The sequence below is a fragment of the Leucopleurus acutus genome (assembly GCF_964270905.1).
Source record: "Leucopleurus acutus genome assembly, chromosome: 20".
In the NCBI taxonomy this organism is placed as follows: domain Eukaryota; kingdom Metazoa; phylum Chordata; class Mammalia; order Artiodactyla; family Delphinidae; genus Leucopleurus; species Leucopleurus acutus.
Genome location: NC_139162.1, coordinates 17,080,956 through 17,101,329, shown reverse-complemented (window position 1 = coordinate 17,101,329; position 20,374 = coordinate 17,080,956). Strand labels below are relative to the sequence as shown.

Sequence of the window (20,374 nt, the reverse complement as noted above, 5' to 3'; positions counted from 1 at the left end):
GGATCAAAGACAGGATAGACGGTCTTGTCAAGGCTTGGGAGGAGCCGTCATAACTCTTGAATATAAGCAAAGAGGACTTCACACCGATTTCCTTTCTGGCAGTGCAGGAAGACCACTGTGTCAATTCAAGGCATTTAATTCATGGAATTTTAAGAATTATTCCATCTTCAAATGAAACTATTAGCCAACGTATAATAAAACCAAAGTTTTCTCCTTGCCTCAAATGAAATAGAAAAGAAGCCAGAAGTCGAGACCACTTATAAGATGAAAGTTGTAACAAAAGAATTGTTGGAATAAAGAAAAAATGTGTTTTAGCACCTTTTCTCTCCAACTGCAACAACACATATTTTGTCTTCATTCAAGGGGCAGCCCCACCCACCAATTATGGTCAGTTTTCCAATTAGAGACCGCAAAATGAGCAAAGTTGTTTTATTGGTGCTTTTGTGCCACAAAATTGCCAAGGACAGGAAGGATAGAGCTAATTTCTTAGGAAATGCTGAGGAATTCTCAGCTCCTTAAGTCTTTATTAGGAGCAAATGTTATGAAAGAGTGGCTTGCTACCCTTGCCCGAGGAGCTTCCATATTTCACTACTTACGCTTAAGCCAAGTATCTTTCTCAAGGCTTTCCTTATTTCCAAATTCAGATGAATAAAGAGGGTATCGGATTTGCTGCTGATTACCCAGCAGACAGGAGGAATTTAGAGAGCTGGTGTCAAATCACAGTATGTTAGCCTTTTTTGCTGAAGGGTCCCCACCAGATCCCTACCAGTCTTTTGAGCTGGCAATATCTGTTTACTCTTTTGTCTTTTAATTCAGAAGGACATCGAGAGGGAGAAGAGCTTTAACTTTACCCTGTGTTTATTTTCACCTGGTCAGTTTTGTCAGAAGATTCTGCCCTTTCAATAAAATACTGACTGAAGTGCAAGAATCTTCCTTTTGCAGTGGGAGGAACCCAGGGCACCTGGGCCAAGTCACCAGTATCTGCTTCAACCAGAACCTTGAGCGGGAATACCCAGGAGAGAAAATGTTCTCGAGCCCATTTTAATGGTGTTTATAGCACTCCGGTCCTCAACACAGTAGTTGATCCCTTTTGGAAGGAGGGAGTCTGGAACTACCAGACCTCACTGCTCCCAGGCTAAGCCTCCCAGTGGTGCAAAATGTGCAGCCTCTTCCCATAGATTGTATCTGAGCAGAGGGTTGTGATTAAAATGGAGCCTAGAAATTAACTAGGTGGACTTACTGTAATTTCTCCCCAGTCGTCTTGGTCCTATAGGTCCCCCTACCCAGACTCCTGTGCTAGGGAAAGCTGTTCACGTTGAGGTGGGCTTTGGAAAGGCACCTGGCACCTTGTCTGCTGGGTTGTGGGTTCCTTATAAGTTCCAGTTGCCCTTCCTTTTCCTCCTTTCTTCCTTTCAGAGTGACATGGTAAAACTCATGGGCTAGAGAGTCAGAGCTGAGTTTGTTTGTTTGTTTAGATTTTTCTGATGTGGACCATTAAAGAAAAATAACTTTAAAAATACTTATTTATTTGGCTGCGCCGGGTCTTAGTTGCAGCATGTGGGCTCTTTAGTTGAGGCATGTGAACTCTTAGTTGTGGCATGTGGGACCTAGTTCCCTGACCAGGAATCGAACCTGGCCCCCTGCATTGGGAGCATGGAGTCTCAGCCACTGGACCACGAGGGAAGTCCCAATGTGGACCATTTTTAAAGTCTTTATTGAATTTTGTTACAATATTGCTTCTGTTTTATGTTTTGGTTTTTTGGCCACGAGGCACGTGGGATCTTAGTTCCCCAAGCAGGGATCGAACCTGCACCCCCTGCATTGGAAGGTGAAGTCTTAACCACTGGACCACAAGGGAAGTCCCAGAGAGCTGAGTTTAAATTCCATGTAAGAGTTACTTAGCCTCTCTGAGCCTCAGTTCCCTCGATGGTGATGGCATGTGCCACTGTAAAGGATGAAGGCAGGACTGAATCAAGTAAAGATGAGCCTGCAGCTCATTGTGGACATTCAGTGGGTGATGGTTAACCCCTTCCCATCTTTGCCTTAGAAACCTTGCATATACCTGTATCTGAATTAACCTCAGAGGGGCTTATCAATGCAGTCTGCTGATCAGACGTGAGAAATTGTATCGAATAAAGCTGATGTCTATTTGAGTAGACACACCAGGCTTAGTAACAGAAGTTAGGACATTTATTTCAGTGTACAGTCAACTCTGCTATAACATATGTGTTCCTAGAAACCACCACGCTATGCCAAATCATGCAGTAAAAACCACAGGGCTTACGGGGAAAAATGGATTAGGGGTGTAACAGTCAAAAATTTGTCAGTGACACAAATAGGAACCTAATAACGATGGTAGCATGGTTTTACACATGTTAAATGGCTGAGATCATAACACTACAATACATATGGCACATTTCCATGAGAAGACCTGAAGTTTGCTTGTGGAAGCAGGTGTTGGAAAGGTTGGAGCTTGTGAGTGTTGTCATGAAGTGGTACAAAGAGGGTTTTCTGAAATCAGATGGGAGATGTAACACCAGATGTGGGTGAGTATGGTGTGTAACATGCAGTAAAGTGAGGTAGCCGGCAGATGAGTATGGGTTTTGTGTATTTCTACACGACTGGGTTTAGCTAGGGGAAGTCTTCTGTGTTCAACTAGTGTGTTTTGAAGGCCAATTCATGCAAAGCAAACCCAAAATTCATAGTACGTTCCCTTATGTATCAATCACATTGGCATAGATTTGTGTTTTTAAAACAAGCATTTCAGTAGGACTGTACTAGCTTCCTGGCAGAGGTCACCTTCCCCTAGGCAGTACCCAAAAGTAGAAGTAAATAAAATCAATGTAAAACATAAAGGCTAACGGGACCATTAACATCCTTCATAAAATGGTAATCATTTTATAAATATAAATCTTTGCATCCCGTATATGTAGGTTACTGTATTCTAGGGAAGTGGAGTTATTGTCAGATTGCATTGAATGTGGGAATAACACGAGTGTGGGGACGGGTGGTCCTTGGCTGTATTTTGTAGTGATTTTGTCTTTGTCTTAACTCTTTGGATCATCTGCTACCTTGTTGTTCTGCCCTTAGCACAGATGAGCCACCCTCAGCACCCTGATCTCATAGTAACCCACACACAGACTGAGGGGTAGAGCAGCCAATAAATAGCAGTATGCTATGTTTCTTGATTCATCCAGATCTCTTTTAAAGATACTCTGTAAATGAATCCTGTATTTTAAAAAGAAATGTGATCATGAATATATATGATTCTAGGAGAACAGGGATAGTCATATAATTTGTGACTTTAGAAGGTAGTAGGCTACGAGCTCTGGAGGGTCCACGGATGAGCTTTAGGAGAGGTCCAGGAATCCCAGAAATTGCACACACATTTTTGTTGGTGAGTGCATTTTGGAAGCTTTCATCCATTCCTAAAGGGCTCTTTGATCCCCAAATGACCAAGAGACAGTGATTCACAAAAATCCATGGCAATGTAGATTCATATGGGTTGTTTAGGGAATTTAGCGTGATCTATGGGTTATCTAGTACTTTGAATCCATAAAGGGGAACTGTTATAGTTTTTTCAAGAAGCAGACGTGGGTGCCACCATCAGTGACAACGTGGAGCTTGTCTGACCAGCGGGTTGGTCTTGCATGTCGACTTTGATGTTACCTCTCACATTAGCCTAATAGTAGTGAATGACTCCTTTGAGCAAGGGCATATGCCTTTCACCGGTGTGTCTCATGCCTCCCTTGACTTTATTTTGCAGATGGGAGCAGCGAGAGCTCCCCAACGGGCGTGTCTATTATGTTGACCACAATACCAAGACCACCACCTGGGAGCGGCCTCTTCCTCCAGGGTAAGGCTTGAACCAGTAAGACCCGAGGCTCTAGAACTGACACCAAGAGTCCCCCATCAGCTTCTCCACCACTCACTGCTATGGCCATCTCTTTATTTTCCCCCACTCTCCTCCTTTCTCTCTTTATTTCCCCCTCCTCCTACAGTCATTCCCTTCTGCATTCTTTGCTCTCTCTTTCTACTTTCCCTTCTCCTACATGTGTTGTATTGGCCATGGGCTTTCTTAAGTGGTATTCAGAGCCCCCATGGATATTGGGTTCTGGAGGAAGGAGGGTTGAGGAGGCTTCCAGGGCCCTTGGTGTCTCACTGGCCTCAGTCATTTCACCTACAGAAATATCCTGTAGGGCCCGATTTTCAGTTTCTTTCTGCAGAGGTAGCAAAGTCTAGGGACATTTATCCTGGGTCCCTTGATTGCCTTTCCTACTCACTTACTTTAATTCTGCTCTCATTTCCTAGGACAGACTAGGAACATTTAGAGCATCTCTGGGGGAAAAAAGAGCACAAGGAAGCCAAGATAGAGAGGGTGTTGATGCATTTCATAGCGCCCTGTGTCCAACCAGCCCCTGGAGACAGTGTGCTTCTCATTCAGCGAGCTTTGCGAGAACGCAGCTAAGTTCTCCAAAACCAGAGGATGAGTGAGGCTTCCAAGTGAGGGAAGAGTGTCCAAGTTCAAGGAGAAGGGGTTTGGTTCCCTGTCTGCCAGGGACAGAAAGTTCTTTCCACATGCGTCTCCCAGTCCTGAGAGCTTTCGAAAGGGAATGCATTCTGCTCTCAGGAAAGAATCACCTCCCAGTAAAGCAGCCATGAAGGGCTCCTACATAGAACATGAACGCTGACTTCCCCCTCCGAAGCTTGCGGAGGGAGAGGATGTCAGAGGTGGGCGTATCGGGAGAACCCCCGTGCTCTGTTTTGTTCACCTGTCAGGCGTGTGCCGGGCAAATATCACCTCACTTTCCAGTCCTACAAGTTTCCACGGATGGGCTGCTTTTAGTTTCAGTTTTCCAGTAGAATGCTTTTGTGTTTTCCTTTTCTTCCTTACCGTTCTGGAAATCACACTCATAATCTGCCTCCTTAGGTCTCACTCTGTTTCTCCTTTTACTTTAAGTCCAGGGAACTTACCAAAGATAAACATCGACTTCTTAGAAAAAAATTAAAACATTTTATTATGGAAATTATAGAAATTTTCATATTGAATTTTTCAAATATGTGGGACAAAGAATGCCCACACACTCAACACCTAGGTTCAATAATTATCAACTCATGGCCACTCTTGTTTCATCTATACCAGTGGTTGGCAAACTGTGGGCCTGTGGACAAAATCCAGCCTGCCACCTGTTTTGTAAATAAAGTTTTATTGGAACACAGCCCCTCTCATTTGTTTACTTATTGTCCATGGCTGCTTTTGTGCTCATTGGCCGAGTTGAGTAATTGTGATACAGACTGTAAAGCCTGTAAAGACTGAAATATTTACTTTTCGGCTCTTGGTAGAAAACATTTGCCACCTCCTGCTGTGTAATCCTCACTCACCCCTCCCCCACCCCTGTTCTAGATCATTTTGAAGCAGATCCCAGACATCGTATCATTTTATCCAAATTTCAGTACATATTTCTAAAAAGTGTTCTCTTATTAAAAGTAAAAACACTATATTATTAACAGTATTTACCTACCACTATCAAACCCAGTGAGTAGTCAGATTTCTCCAGTTGTCTCACAAATTAATCATCAACTTTTAACAGGACACATTGCACACTTGTACTTTGTGAATTTATAGCATGTATATATTTTTTTGTCTGTCTTTTTTGTTTTGAACTTTTGAATTTTATTTTATATATTTTTTATACAGCAGGTTCTTATTAGTTATCCATTTTATACATATTAGTGTATATATGTCAGTCCCAGTCTCCCAATTCAGCACACCATCACCACCACCACCACTTTCCCCCCTTGGTGTCCATACGTTTGTTCTCTACATCTGTGTCTCTATTTCTGCCCTGCAAACTGGTTCATCTGTACCATTTTTCTAGGTTCCACATATATACATTAATATGCGATATTTGTTTTTCTCTTTCTGACTTACTTCACTCTGTATGACAGTCTCTAGATCCGTCCACATCGCTACAAATGACCCAATTGCGTTCCTTTTTATGGCTGAGTAATATTCTATTGTATATATGTACCACATCTTCTTGATCCTTTCATCTGTCGGTGGGCATTTAGGTTGCTTCCATGACCTGGCTATTGTAAATAGTGCTGCAATGAACGTTGGGGTGCATGAGTCTTTTTGAATTATGGTTTTCTCTGGGTATATGCCCAAGAGTGGGATTGCAGGCTCATATGGTAATTCTGTTTTTCGTTTTTTAAGGAACCTCCATACTGTTCTCCATAGTGGCTGTATCAATTTACATTCCCACCAACAGTGCAAGAGGGTTCCCTTTTCTCCACAAGCTCTCCAGCATTTGTTGTTTGTAGATTTTCTGATGATGCCCATTCTAACTGGTGTGAGGTGATACCTCATTGTAGTTTTAATTTGCATTTCTCTAATGATTAGTGATGTTGAGCATCTTTTCCTGTGCTTATGGGCATCTGTATGTCTTCTTTAGAGAAATGTCTGTTTAGGTCTTCTGTGCATTTTTTGATTGGGTTGTTTGTTTTTTTAATATTGGGCTGCATGAGCTGTTTATATATTTTGGAGATTAATCCTTTGTCCGTTGATTCATTTGCAAATATTTTCTCCCATTCTGAGGGTTGTCTTTTCATCTTGTTTGTAGTTTCCTTTGCTTTGAAAAAGCTTTTAAATTTCACTAGGTCCCATTTGTTAATTTTTTATTTTTATTTCCATTACTCTAGGAGGTGGATCAAAAAAAATCTTGCTGTGATTTATGTCAAAGGGTGTTTGTTCTTCCTATGTTTTCCTCTAAGACTTTTATAGTGTCTGGTCTTACATTTAGGTCTCTAATCCATTTTGAGTTTATTTTTGTGTATGGTGTTAGGGCGTGTTCTAATTTCATTCGTTTACGTGTAGCTCTCCAGTTTTCCCAGCACCACTTATTGAAGAGACTGTCTTTTCTCCATTGTATATCCTTGCCTCCTTTGTCATAGATTAGTTGACCATAGGTGCGTGGGTTTATCTCTGGGTTTTCTGTCCTATTCCATTGATCTGTATTTCTGTTTTTGTGCCAGTACCGTGTTGTCTTGATTACTGTAGCTTTGTAGTATAGTCTGAAGTCAGGGCATATGGTTCCTCCAGCTCCGTTTTTTTCCCTCAAGACTGCTTTGGCAATTCGGGGTCTTTTGTGTCTCCATACAAATTTTAAGATTTTTTGTTCTAGTTCTGTAAAAATAGCCACTGGTAATTTGATAGAGATTGCATTGAATCTGTAGATTGCTTTGGGTTAGTATAGTCATTTTCACAATATTGATTCTTCCAATCCAAATCCATCTGCAAACAGTGACAATTTTACCTCTTCTTTTCCAATTTGTATTCCTTTTATTTCTTTTTCTTCTCTGATTGCCATGGCTAGGACTTCCAAAACTATGTTGAATAATAGTGGTGAGAGTGGACATCCTTGTCTTGTTCCTGATCTTAGAGGAAATGCTTTCAGTTTTTCACCATTGGGAATGATGTTTGCTGTGGGTTTGTCGTATATGGCCTTTATTATGTTGAGGTAGTTTCCCTCTATGCCCACTTTCTGGAGAGTTTTTATCATAAATGGGTGTTGAATTTTGTCAGAAACTTTTTCTGCATCTATTGAGATGATCATATGGTTTTTCTGCTTCAATTTGTTAATATGGTGTATCACATTGATTGATTTGCATATATTGAAGAATCCTTACATTCCTGGGATAAACCCCACTTGATCATGGTGAATGATCCTTTTAATGTGCTTTTGGAATCTGTTTGCTAGTATTTTGTTGAGGACTTTTGCATCTATATTCACCAGTGATATTGGCCTGTAATTTTCTTTTTTTCTAGTATCTTTGTCTGGTTTTGGTATCAGGGTGATGATGGCCTCACAGAATGAGTTTGGGAGTGTTCCTTCTTCTGCAATATTTTGAGAAGGATGGGTGTTAGCTCTTCTCTAAATGTTTGGTAGAATTCACCTGTGAAGCCATGTGGTCCTGGACTTTTGTTTGTTGGAAGATTTTTAATCACGGTTTCAATTTCATTACTTGTGATTGGTCTCTTCATATTTTCTATTTCTTCCTGGTTCAGTCTTGGAAGCTTATACTTTTCTAAGAATTTGTCCATTTCTCCAGGTTGTCCATTTTACTGGCGTAGTGTTGCTTGTAGTAGTCTCTTAGGATGCTTTGTATTTCTGCGGTGTCTGTTGTAACTTCTCCTTTTTCATTTCTAATTTTATTGATTTGATTCCTCTCCCTCTTTTTCTTGATAAGTCTGGCTAAAGGTTTATCAATTTTGTTTATCTTCTCAAAGAACCAGCTTTTAGTTTTATTGATCTTTGCTATTGTTTTCTTTGTTTCTTTTTCACTTATTTCTGCTCTGATCTTTATGATTTCTTTCCTTCTACTAACTTTGGGTTTTGTTTGTTCTTCTTTCTCTAGTTCCTTTAGGTGTAAGGTTAGATTGTTTATTTGAGATTTTTCTTGTTTCTTGAGGTAGGCTCATATTGCTATAAACTTCCCTCTTAGAACTGCTTTTGCTGCATCCCATAGGTTTTGGATCATCGTGTTTTTGTTGTAATTTGTCTCTAGGTATTTTTGATTTCCTCTTTGATTTCTTCAGTGATCTCTTGGTTATTTAGTAATGTATTGTTTAGCCTCCATGTGTCTGTGTTTTTTACGTTGTTTTCCCTGTAATTGATTTCTAATCTTATAGCGAGCTTTGTGGTCGGAAAAGATGGTTGATATGATTTCAGTTTTCTTAAATTTACTGAGGCTTGATTTGTGACCCAAGATGTGATGTCTCCTGGAGAATGTTCTGTGTGCACTTGAGAAGAAAGTGTAATCTGCTGTTTTTGGATGGAATGTCCTATAAATATCAATTAAATCTATCTGGTCTATTGTGTCATTTAAAGCTTGTGTTTCCTTATTAATTTTCTGTCTGGATGATCTCTCCATTGGTGTAAGTGAGGTGTTAAAATCCCCCACTATTATTGTGTTGCTGTCAATTTCCTCTTTTATAGCTGTTAGCAGTTGCCTTATATATTGAGATGCTCCTATGTTGGGTGCATATATATTTATAATTGTTATATCTTCTTCTTGGATTGGTCCCTTGATCATTACATAGTGTCCTTCCTTGTCTCTTGTAACATTCTTTATTTTAAAGTCTATTTTATCTGATATGAGTATTGCTACTCCAGCTTTCTTTTGATTTCCATTCGCATGGAATATCTTTTTCCATCCCCTCACTTTCAGTCTGTATGTGTCCCTAGGTCTGAAGTGGGTCTCTTGTAGACAGCATATATATGGGTCTTGTATTTGTATCCATTCAACGAGCCTGTGTCTTTTGTTTGGAGCACTTAATCCATTCATATTTAAGGTAATTATTGATATGTATGTCCCTATTACCATTTTCTTAACTGTTATGGGTTTGTTTTTGTAGGTCCTTTTCTTCTCTTGTGTTTCCCACTTAGAGAAGTTCCTTTAGCATTTGTTGTAGAGCTGGGTTGGTGGTGCTGAATTCTCTTAGCTTTTGCTTGTCTGTAAAGCTTTTGATTTCTCCATCAAATCTGAATGAGATCCTTACTGGGTAGAGTAGTCTTGGCTGCAGGTTCTTCCCTTTCATCACTTTAAATGTATCGTGCCACTCCCTTCTGGATTGTAGAGTTTCTGCTGAGAGATCAGCTGTTAACCTTATGGGAGTTCCCTTGAATGTTATTTGTCATTTTTCCCTTGTTGCTTTCAGTAATTTTTCTTTGTCTTTAATTTTTGTCAGTTTGATTACTATGTGTCTTGGTATGTTTCTCCTTGGGTTTATCCTGCCTGGGACTCCCTGCACTTCCTGGATTTGGGTGGGTATTACTTTTCCCATGTTAGGGAAGTTTTTGACTATAATCTCTTCAAATATTTTCTCGGGTCCTTTCTCTCTCTCTTCTCCTTCTGGGACCCCTATAATGTGAATGTTGGTGTGCTTAATGTTGTCCCAGAGGTTATCTTAGGCTGTCTTCATTTCTTTTCATTCCTTTTTTCTTTATTCTGTGCCACAGCAGTGAATTCCACCATTCTGTCTTCCAGGTGACTTGTCTGTTCTTCTGCCTCAGTTATTCTGCTATTGATTCCTTCTAGTATAGTTTTCATTTCAGTTATTGTATTGTTCATCTCTGTTTGTTTGTTCTTTAATTCTTCTAGGTGTTTGTTCTTTAATTCTTCTAGGTCTTTGTTAAACATTTCTTGCATCTTCTCGATCTTTGCCTCCATTCTTTTCCCCAGGTCCTGGATCATCTTCACTATCATTATTCTGAATTCTTTTTCTGGAAGGTTGCCTATCTCCACTTCATTTAATTGTTTTTCTGGGGTTTTATCTTGTTCCTTCATCTGGTATATAGTCCTCTGCCTTTTCATTTTGTCTCTATTTCTGTGAATGTGGTTTTCCTTCCACAGCCTGCAGAATTGTAGTTCTTCTTGCTTCTGCTGTCTGCCCTCTGGTGGATGAGGCTATCTAAGAGGCTTGTGCAAGCTTCTTGATGGGCAGGACTGGTGGTGGGTAGAGCTGGGTGTTGCTCTGGTGGGCAGAGCTCAGTAAAACTTTAGTCCACTTGTCTGCTGATGGGTGGGGCTGAGTTCCCTCCCTGTTGATTGTTTGGCCTGAGGCGACCCAGCACTGGAGTCTACAGGCTCTTTGGTTGGGCTAATGGCAGACTCTGGGAGGGCTCACTCCAAGGAGTACTTCCCAGAACTTCTGCTGCCAGTGTCCCCCCGTCCCCATGGTGAGCCACAGCCACCCCCCTCCTCTGCAGGAGACCCTCCAACACCAGCAGGTAGGTCTGGTTCAGTCTCCTATGGGATCACTGCTCTTTCCCCTGGGTCCTGATGCGCACACTACTTTGTGTGTGCCCTCCAAAAGTGGAGTCTCTGTTTCCCCCAGTCCTGTCGAAGTCCTGCAGTCAAATCCCGCTAGCCTTCAAAGTCTGATTCTCTAGGAATTCTTCCTGTTGTCAGACCCCCAGATTGGGAAGCCTGACATGGGGCTCAGAACCTTCACTCCAGTGAGTGGACTTCTGTGGTATAATTGTTCTCCAGTCTGTGAGTCACCCACCCAGCAGTTATGGGACTTGATTTTATTGTGATTGCGCCCCTCCTACTATCTCATTGTGGCTTCTCTTTTGTCTTTGGATGTGGGGTATCTTTTTTGGTGAGTTCCAGTTTCTTTCTGTCGATGATTGTTCAGCAGTTAGTTGTGATTCCAGTGCTCTCGCAAGAGGGAGTGAGCGCACGTTCTTCTGCTCCACCATCTTGAACCAATCTCCCTATGACACATATATTTAAAAGTGGTGGTAACTCTGTAAGTGTGCTGGTTGCTTGCCTCTTAACCTCTCTGGTCTATAAGTTATTTAGACCTTGACCTGGTGAACGTTTGAATGGAATCTAAATGAAGATATTTAATGGTATCTTCTAAGAATGGCTGAGGATTTACTGTTCTTTAAATATTGAGGTGGAATACTAGACCCAGCTTTCTTATTTTCAGGATAGTTTTAATGTTTTATTGTGAGATGGCTCAGCTCTGCACCCCCTGTAGCCTATGAGTTCTTCCTGAGTTTTAGGCCCAGACCTTAAAGCCCCTGGCACTTAGTTTTGCTATGTAGTAGGGAACCCGGAGAGAACAGAATGCTCAAGCTTTCATTACTAATTAATGGGAGAAGTTCCACCCTGGGGAAGTATTACCATGGTGAGAGCAGCCTTGAAACTATAGATGGAGCCATTATATCAGCAGACCTAGACATCCAGGAGCGAGATTGAACCAAAGGATTCAGTTTATCATGGCCATCCCCTTCTGTCCCACCCATGGGACACTTGTATGAAGACCAGTCGTTTTATCCAGGAGAAAAAAGTATTGGACCTGGTAGTTAAGGATGAATGCAGTAATTTGCTGTTTAGTCATTCTTAGGTGGTTCTCAAACTTGAGGTGAGCAGGGAGAGTGATCACCATAGAGCATGGTATTGGGGAGGCCTCACAGGGGGCTTCGACTTGGTCTTTAGGAAAGGCTGAGGGGTGGACTTCAGTGAGAAGAGGAAGGTGATCCAGGTTGGGAGAACAGTGTGAATGTAAAAGCTGTGTTTAGGGAATGATGCATGGAGCAGTTTTGCTGGAGTGGAGGGTTTGTGTGAAACAAAGATGCTCCAAGTGTGTACAGCAAGGCCCCTGGGTTTGGTGCAGATGCCCCCTGGAACCAAACAACATGAAAGGGCTGACCTGGCCTCCAACCACTGCTCTGTTTTTGTAGATTGTGATTCTGCGTAAGATTTTACCTGCAACCAAGGGTGTGATTATGCTGCTTAGAAGTTTGAAATTCACCAGTGCAGAGGACTTCTAGTTAAACATATGGATCGAACATGTGTTTATTTCCATTCCTTCCTGAAAACCCACTAAAATAGCAATAAAGGTTATAAAAAAAGTATAATGATAAAGGAATGGGAGAGGAGAAAAAGCATATGGGAGATTGTAATCAGAGTTTAGTTGCTGATGGATAAATGGCAGAGTTGCGAAAGCTGAAACCCAAGCTTCCGGTGTGGGGTTTCCACCCGGAAGGCAGCCAATTTGCACCATGGAGCCCTGGAAAGCCTCAGCGATCAGAAACATATGGGGTGTGTGTGTGAATGTGTATGTGTATGTGTATGTGTAATGAGACAAAAAACTTGGAAGTTTAAAATTTGTGCAGGGAGCAGCTAGATGTCTAGTTGTCAGCCATCGCTCCCAACCCTCTGCCATGTGTATGTGTGCACACACAGACATGCACACACATGTTCACATACACGCACGTGAGTACTGCTAGAGTAAGAAGTTCCTGGGAGAGTAGAACCAGTGTGGAGAACACAGCCATAGCCGAAGGCAGAGATGAACTCAGGAAAAAAGGATTAAGTGAGGATGCTGTCTCCAGGGTAAAGACAGGAAGGTTTTTTTTTGCTGGGGAAAGTGACCAGTCTAAGGGAAGAAAACTATAGATTGTGATATTTGGGGATCTTCTAGTGAAACAGCTGAGTGAATCCAGAAATCAACTTTTAGACATTTTAACACTCAGGTGTGAGGGTTGATATAAAGGTATCTTCGGACATTCAGGGTTTCAAAAAATTAACTTTGATGCATCCTTTCTCAGAAACTCCTAGACGATTTCTTCTACCAGACAAGAGGAAACAGAGCAAGAAGTCCTGAGATGCAGGACACAGGAGACTCTGTTCAGGGGCCAAGAGGAGGGTGAGGGAAGATGACTCAGGGCAGGAATGTAGAGCAGGCAGGCCTGGAGGACAGCTGTCCACGCTGGACAAAGGGTGCCTGGAGAAATGAGGCCCAGAGTTAAGTGATCCTGGGAGGCCACCAGCCCTGTCAGAATCTGGGGGTGAATTTGTGATAGGTCCTTGAAAACCAAGCAGAATAAAACACGCAGTTCTTAACTCTAGAGAAACAGAAAAAAGGTGTACAAGTAAGCAAATGTATGTATAGTATTCTACAAAGTCATAATCCAAACTCTGAATATTGAGTTAATGTTGGTTTTCTAAATTGGGAGGATGGAGGAGGAGAGAGCCTTGTGTGTGTTGGGGGGTGGAGTACAAGAACTAAATCCTCAGCTTTGCTAGTGGAAAGTCCATAAGTCATATCTAATTTGGCAGAACTCAAGAAATTATGGAGTAAGCATTTATTTAGAAGTACGACTGTCAATAGAAGAAGTAGTCAAGAGCTGAAAGTAGTTGTTGCCTCTGGGGAGCAGAAATCAGCAGTGGGGAGAAGGAGGGCGGGAGACACTGCTTTTCATTGTATCTCCTGTAGTACTGTTTGTGTTTCAAACCATAGATACATGATTCCTTTGCTAACAAATAAAAATAAATAAAAATCACTGGTTGGGAGAATTTATGAGAAAGGTGGGAAGGTTCCAGATTATTGTGAGCCTTGCATACTGATTCAAGGTTTTGACTCGAGCCTGACATAAGGAGTCGGTCTGCTGGGGTTACCCTGATGGCGGTTTATTGGCTGGATTGGATAAGGAGATTAGTTCAGAGACAGTTGGACGTAGAAATGGAAAGTCCAGGGCAGGGAGACGAAATAAACAGAAGCCCTCGGGCTGAGTGGCTTACTGACATCTGTAGGAAAGGAAGAGTCGGGAATGATGGTGTTGTTTTATCCCCGGGAGGAGGACTGATGCAGGGAGGACGGGGAAAGGCTCAGGTTTGGGGCGAGAGGGATGGTGTTTAGTGGAATCCAAAGTGGCAGCAGGTCAGGACGGCAAGGCAGTCCAGCAAGCGGAATTCAGACGCAGTCTGTGAACAGGGACTGGGAAATACTTGAGGAGAAGCCATTTTTAGGGAGGCTTTGAGTTTGCAAGAATTGTTGAAGAGGTGGCAACAAAAGTCAGCTAGGAGGCTAACCCTGAAAGCTGAGGAAAGTATCAGACCAAAGCGCCATAGTCATGTGGATAAGATCAGAATTCAGAGATGGTATGACAAGGTAGTTAGGGAACAAAGACCCTCCAACACTTTGGAATCGTACAGTGTAATCCATTTTGGGTTCCTTTTGCATTGGGTTAACCTCGTTTTCTTCAGTGGTATCTCTCTCTTATTTTTTTAAAACTCCTTTTCTCCCCCTTCCCCTTTCAAATTTATAATGGAAAATTCAGGCATACAGCAAATTTGAGAGAATAGCAATGAATCCCTTGTAACCATTGCCTGGTTCTAACAGTTAATATTTTGTTTTATCTGATCTTCCCACTTTTCAGGGGAGGGGACCAATGAATTGTAAAGCAAATCCCAGTCATCATATCCTTGGATCCATAAATACATCACATACACCTCTAACAGATGAGTGTTTTGTTTTAAACATAACCAAAATGCCATTATCCCACCCAACACAATTAACAATATTTCCTTACTTATGTCATGCGCAGTCTGTGTTGCGTTTTCCCCAGTTGTCTTAAAAATGTTTTCACGCTTGATTTGTTTGAATCAGATCCAAACTCAAGATCAACACATTGCTTTTGGCTGATCTCATAAGTCTCTCTTATTCTATAAGTTCCCCCACCCTTTCTTGTTTTTTTCTGGCTCTTTATTTGTTGAAGATCCTGGGCATCTGTCTTGTAGAATTTCTCACATTCTGGATGTGGCTGATTGTGACTCCTGGTGTTGTGTTACATGTTCCTTTATTCCTTATCTTTCCTGGTAAACTGGTCGTTAGATATGGAGGCTTAATTAGATTCAGATTCATTTTTGAAAATTGAAATATAATTTACACACAGTGAGATAAACAGATCTTAGTTATACAGTTCACTGAGCTTTGACAAATGCATACACTTATGTAACTCACACTCCATCAAAATGTAAAATATTTCTATCACCCTGCGGAGTTCCCTTTCTTACTTTCTTTTGATCACTTCTTCCCTGTGTATGTGGAAATCAAGTTACACCTACCAAGCACAGCTGAGGATTTTTACTCTCTGCTCTAGCCCTGCCTTGCCCAAGGATATTTTAGGGCCAACTTTGGAAAGATTGCTTCCTCAACAAAAGATAATGTGGAGAGTCCTGCTGTCATTTGCACCAACTCTTCTTCTCGTGGTCATGCAACGTATTTTCACTGGCACCTTATATCAGGATAATTTCAGTTTCAAGGAACAAAAATTGGGATCCAAATTGGCTTGAATAATGAAGAGAATTCACTGCCTCATGTAACTAAAAATTCTAGATGTAGATCCTGGTTTCAAGTGAACCATGATCCAGTGGCTCAGCAGTATCCCCGAGACTGGCTTTTTTTCCCCATTTTTCTGCTCTGCCATCTACTGGGTCAACTTCATATTGTGTTTGGGTCCAAGATGGCAGCCAGTCCCAGGACTGCATACTTTCTCAGTCATATCCAGCAAAGAAGAGAGACTATAGTCTTCCTACCATAACTAGCAAAAGCTATGAGATTCATCCTGATGGGCTCAGCATAGGTCACTTGCCCACTTCTGGTCCAGGCAACACTTCAACTCCAGGGTTGGGAGTACAGTCAGGTGCCCCAGAGCCACTTGGATTTCTGACATGGAAATCAGGAGCTGTTGGTAAAGAGGAATGGGTTGCTGGTGGGGGCAACCACAGATGTCTGCTAGGAGCATCTAAGCCCTAGAAGCCTCCGTGACTGGAGCCCACCTGGCTGTGCCTTCCCGGAGGAGCCAAACTCCTGTGCCAGACCCCACACCAGACCCTTCCTCACCCTCCTCCTTGCCAGCCATCCTGAGATTTCTCTAGCATTTGAGCGGAGGGGTGAGGCGGTCACTATATTCATTCTGAGCTTGATGTTTGCAGCTGGGAGAAACGCACAGACCCCCGAGGCAGGTTCTACTACGTGGACCACAACACTCGGACCACCACCTGGCAGCGCCCCACGGCCGAGTACGTGCGGAGCTATGAGCAGTGGCAGTCCCAGCGCAACCAGCTCCAGGGCGCCATGCAGCACTTCAGCCAAAGATTCCTCTACCAGGTGAGCGGCCGGGGGCCAGCTACGAGGGAGGGGAGCCTCCCAGCGGCCACGCACATTCTCCGTCGACCTGTTTGGTGAGCAGGGAAAATGGTGGCTAGAAATGTCAGTGCTCTGACACTGGAGATTTTACTCATCACAGTGAAATTCCTCAAACTCCAGTGTTTCTAACTTAGTGACTCAATGTCCACCTTCTGTGTTTATGGACTCAGTATGTGTATCTGAAACTGAATTCCCCCATCTTTCTTCCAGGACTGGATTTCTCTTCTGGTCCCTCCATCCAAGTCCGTTTACCCAGACTTGAGACCTGAAGATTGCTGTGACCTCTCCCATACCTTGCCTTTTCAAATCAAAGCAGTCACCCAAATTCTTCCCTTTCTATTGCTGCTACTGGTTTTCTTTAGGTGTTTGTTATCTGACAGGTTCTGAAGGATGGAGGGACCTTAAAGTTCATCTGGATTTGGGGTGGGCAAACTATGGCCTTTGGGCCAAACGGGCCCCCAGCTAGTTTTGTAAATAAAGTTTTATCGGAACACAAGCACACCCCATAGTGGGGGTATTGACTGTGGCTGCTTTCATGCTACAATGGCAGAGCTGAGTAGCCACAACAAAGACCAGGTGGCCCATAAAGCCTAAAATGTTTTTGTGGCCCTTTACAGAAAAAGTGTATTGGCCACCGGTCTAGATCAGCCTCCTTCTATCTGATTCCCGATTTTCCTCTGTCCTTCCCACCTGAATGATTAAGGCAGCCTTGGAATTGTCTCTTTGCTGCCATTCTCTCTCCTCCAATCTGTACTGCCTGTTTCTAGCAGAGCAGTCTTCAAATATCACTGTCATTTTGGCACTTTTTTTTTTTCTTTTTAACTTTTTGGCCGTGCCACGCAGCTGTGGGATCTTAGTTTCTGAACCAGGGATCAAACCTGGGTCCCCTGCAGTGGAAGCTCGGAGTCCTAACCACAGGACCACCAGGGAATTCCCCGTTTTGTCACTTTTAAAAAAAATCACTGTGGAAGATTTAAGGAATGGGGCTTTGCTCTACATTATTAATCACTGGCTCAAAACCTTCTGTGGTCATTACCTACAGAATAACATTTAAACCTTCTAGTCCAGAAGTCAGAGTGTTGTGGTCCCAAATTAACTGTCTAATGGTCTCCCATACTGGGTCCCTTTAGGAACCTTCCTTCCTGGGTCTCTGTCTCATTAGAGCCCCTACCAGCAGCCTGGTGCTTGGTGGGGAGCCCAGCCACCCAGCTTCTTTGGCAGAGAGAAGTGGTATTCCCAAGTGGGAACTCTGATTACATTTTCTCAGAGCCCCTTGAACATGAAGCTTTGTCCCCCCTGCAGTGGGACCTGCACAGGGTGTGGTATATCGGAAGTTGGAAACTTTTTGAGCTGGTCTAGGACATCACCACGTTTAACTCACATTGTTTCTATTTGAAATGAACTTTAACCCCACAACCCATTTCTAAATGCTCAGAAAACCTGTCATTCCAGTTAATAACATTCATCATCAGCTTTGCCATCATTTCCAGCTCTTTCTCTGCTCACCCAAAGCAGGAGCTACCCCATCAACCAGAAGGCATGGTGGCATTGGCCTTGGCTGGCTTGTTCCTTCTTCTGTCTGTGGGGGCTGATTGCTCATCATATAGTGTTTCCTTAGTATGGATGAGCAGAAAGTCTGGTGTTTGTCACATTGAGTTGCCTCCAAGGTCAGCTATGATGCCTGGCTACAACCCGTGCCCAGTGGTCTACCTGGTGCAGCACTGCTGGGCATCTGACCTCCCACTCCACAGCCCCCTTCATACATGCCGGGCATCCGGTTCTGGCATGTTTCAAAATTGGATGGAATCTGGTCCTTCTCTGCATTTCAGAAATTATTCCGTTTGAGCTGGGCCCCAAAGACTTTCCCTGCCATTTTCTTGGCTGCAAAACTGGAAAGGTCTGGGCATCTTTGTCCTTTGACTTAGAGACAAGGACGCCTTTTAGGAGTCTCATGGTTTTGTCTCCCTGCTTACCTGACTTCTTAAATTAAAAAAGAAAACTCTATTGAAGGACTCTTTTTTTTTCCCTACCCTCCCATGCACTGTGTAGGTTCTGTCAGTTGACCCAGATGTTTGGTGTGTGAAAGGGAAGATTCTGGAGCTCATGTCTGCTCGGTCTTTTGGAGCCTTCATTCCTCTCTCCTGCCTCTCTCATTTTAGCAACATCATTCCAGGCCTGTAGAGGTAGAACTTTGACTTGGAGTGTCCCCTAAAAGTAAAGATTCAGCGCTTAAAAGAAAATGTTCTCTCTGAGTCCTCTAACATGGTTTTCTCAGCTTGGCTGGGGATCCAGGAGGGTTCTGGATGGAGGTGCTGGTTCCCTTTTGTTCCTGAAACAAGACCCATGTTGAAAAACGTGGTAGGAATCTTTTTTGGGTCAGCTTTCAATGTCTCTCTGTTGATTCCCCTCCCCTCTGGGTTTGGTTTACCCCTCTTGTTTGCTATGGTGCCATGTCCTGGTTACAAGTAAGAAGAGTCGCTTTCATAGAGTTATTTTGGGGTTTGGCCTTGGCCCAGGGTTTGACTCGGAAGACTTAAGAGCTGATACCATACCATTGGCTTCCCCTCCCCCTCCTGCTGCTGCTGCTGGGCTGAAACCAGGCCCTTGTTCTTCTTTGCTGCCTGCAGAGAACACGAAATACAGTTCAATATGGGAAATCAAGGGAATCCCAGATGGCAGTCTCCTGCATTCCTTCCTGCCTCAATGCATACCTTTTTCGGGGGGGCCTCGCTGTTATCATCCCCTTATCTCTGACAAGTTTCCCTCTCCTGACGCCCCAGTGTGCCGTTGTTACTGGTGATCATCGTGCACATACTTGCGCTTGGCCGCTGCAGTTTTGATTTGCCCTCTGTTTTGTGGTCCTGCTGCGGTCCACCGAGCATGCCCAGCCCAGTCGTGTGCATCTTGTAATTGCGACGGGACTCTGCTTGCAGCCTACTACTGTTTCTGTGGCGACTCCTCCGCCACTCCTGCCTGATCCTCCCCTGATAATCAAAGGTGTAGCCAGTGTTGGCAAGACTGAAGCAAATCATCCTGCGGCTCCTAACGTATGGACGCCCAAGTGTTTTATCCAGAAACAGACAACTTGTTTCTTGCTCTGCAAAGAGCCCCTTGGATCAAATTCTCAAGCACCTGGGTTTTGTCCTGTGCCCAGTGGGTGCATCCTTAAAAACAACAACAACAAAAAAGGAGCCTGCCTTCCACGCTGTAACCTCTTTGCCCTTCCCAGAGCTTGTCTTGCCCTCGGCTGTGTTTGCTAGACATTCTTTATTTCTGAGTTTGTATCTTAAAATATTACTGGAACTAAATGCTTTTAGTCCCTAAGGGACTTGAACTCACGTGAGCCCTCTGGCTCATGGCCTGCACCCCAGTTCTTCCAGCCCAGGGACGGTTACCAGGAAAATTATTCAACAGCATTCCTTTCTCTTCTTAATAATAAAGGAAACTGTCTTGTCTCTTAGAGTCACCTGCACATCCCAGGATCTCTTCTCTGACCGCAGTCCCCTCCCCCGCCATACCCCTTTCTCTGTGCTTTTCCAGCCATGCTCCAGGTAACACTCGGGATCTCTCATTTCAGGGGAAGGTGTGGCAGGAGAGAAGGGGCAGTTGGTTGGCTCACTGGAGATGTGGGGTTTTTGGGTTTTGGTTTTCTGGCCAGGATATATAGCTTTGAATTTTTTGTGTCTTCTTGGCTTCTGTTCACTTCCTTTAAACATTTTTCAAGTTGTACTATATACATTAGGGAAGAAATATCCAAAATACTCAAGTGCTTTGCTTTAACTGTAAGAGGTAAAATGATTATGAGCGTCAGCTTCCACTGACCCATTTCACGTGTCGTTCGTGTTTATCAGTCTCTGGTCTCTC

The 20,374-nt window shown here is 43.2% G+C and overlaps 1 protein-coding gene across 1 annotated transcript in view; it reads left to right on the top strand.

The window, feature by feature from the left end:
- The window catches only part of WWP2 (WW domain containing E3 ubiquitin protein ligase 2), a 144,608-nt gene that overhangs the window by 106,780 nt on the left and 17,454 nt on the right, over positions 1-20,374 (top strand). Inside the window, exons 9-10 of the mRNA XM_082863378.1 lie at positions 3,767-3,856; positions 16,297-16,471. Of these exons, the coding sequence (XP_082719504.1) occupies positions 3,767-3,856; positions 16,297-16,471 (265 nt within the window). The remainder of the gene's footprint in view (positions 1-3,766; positions 3,857-16,296; positions 16,472-20,374) is intronic.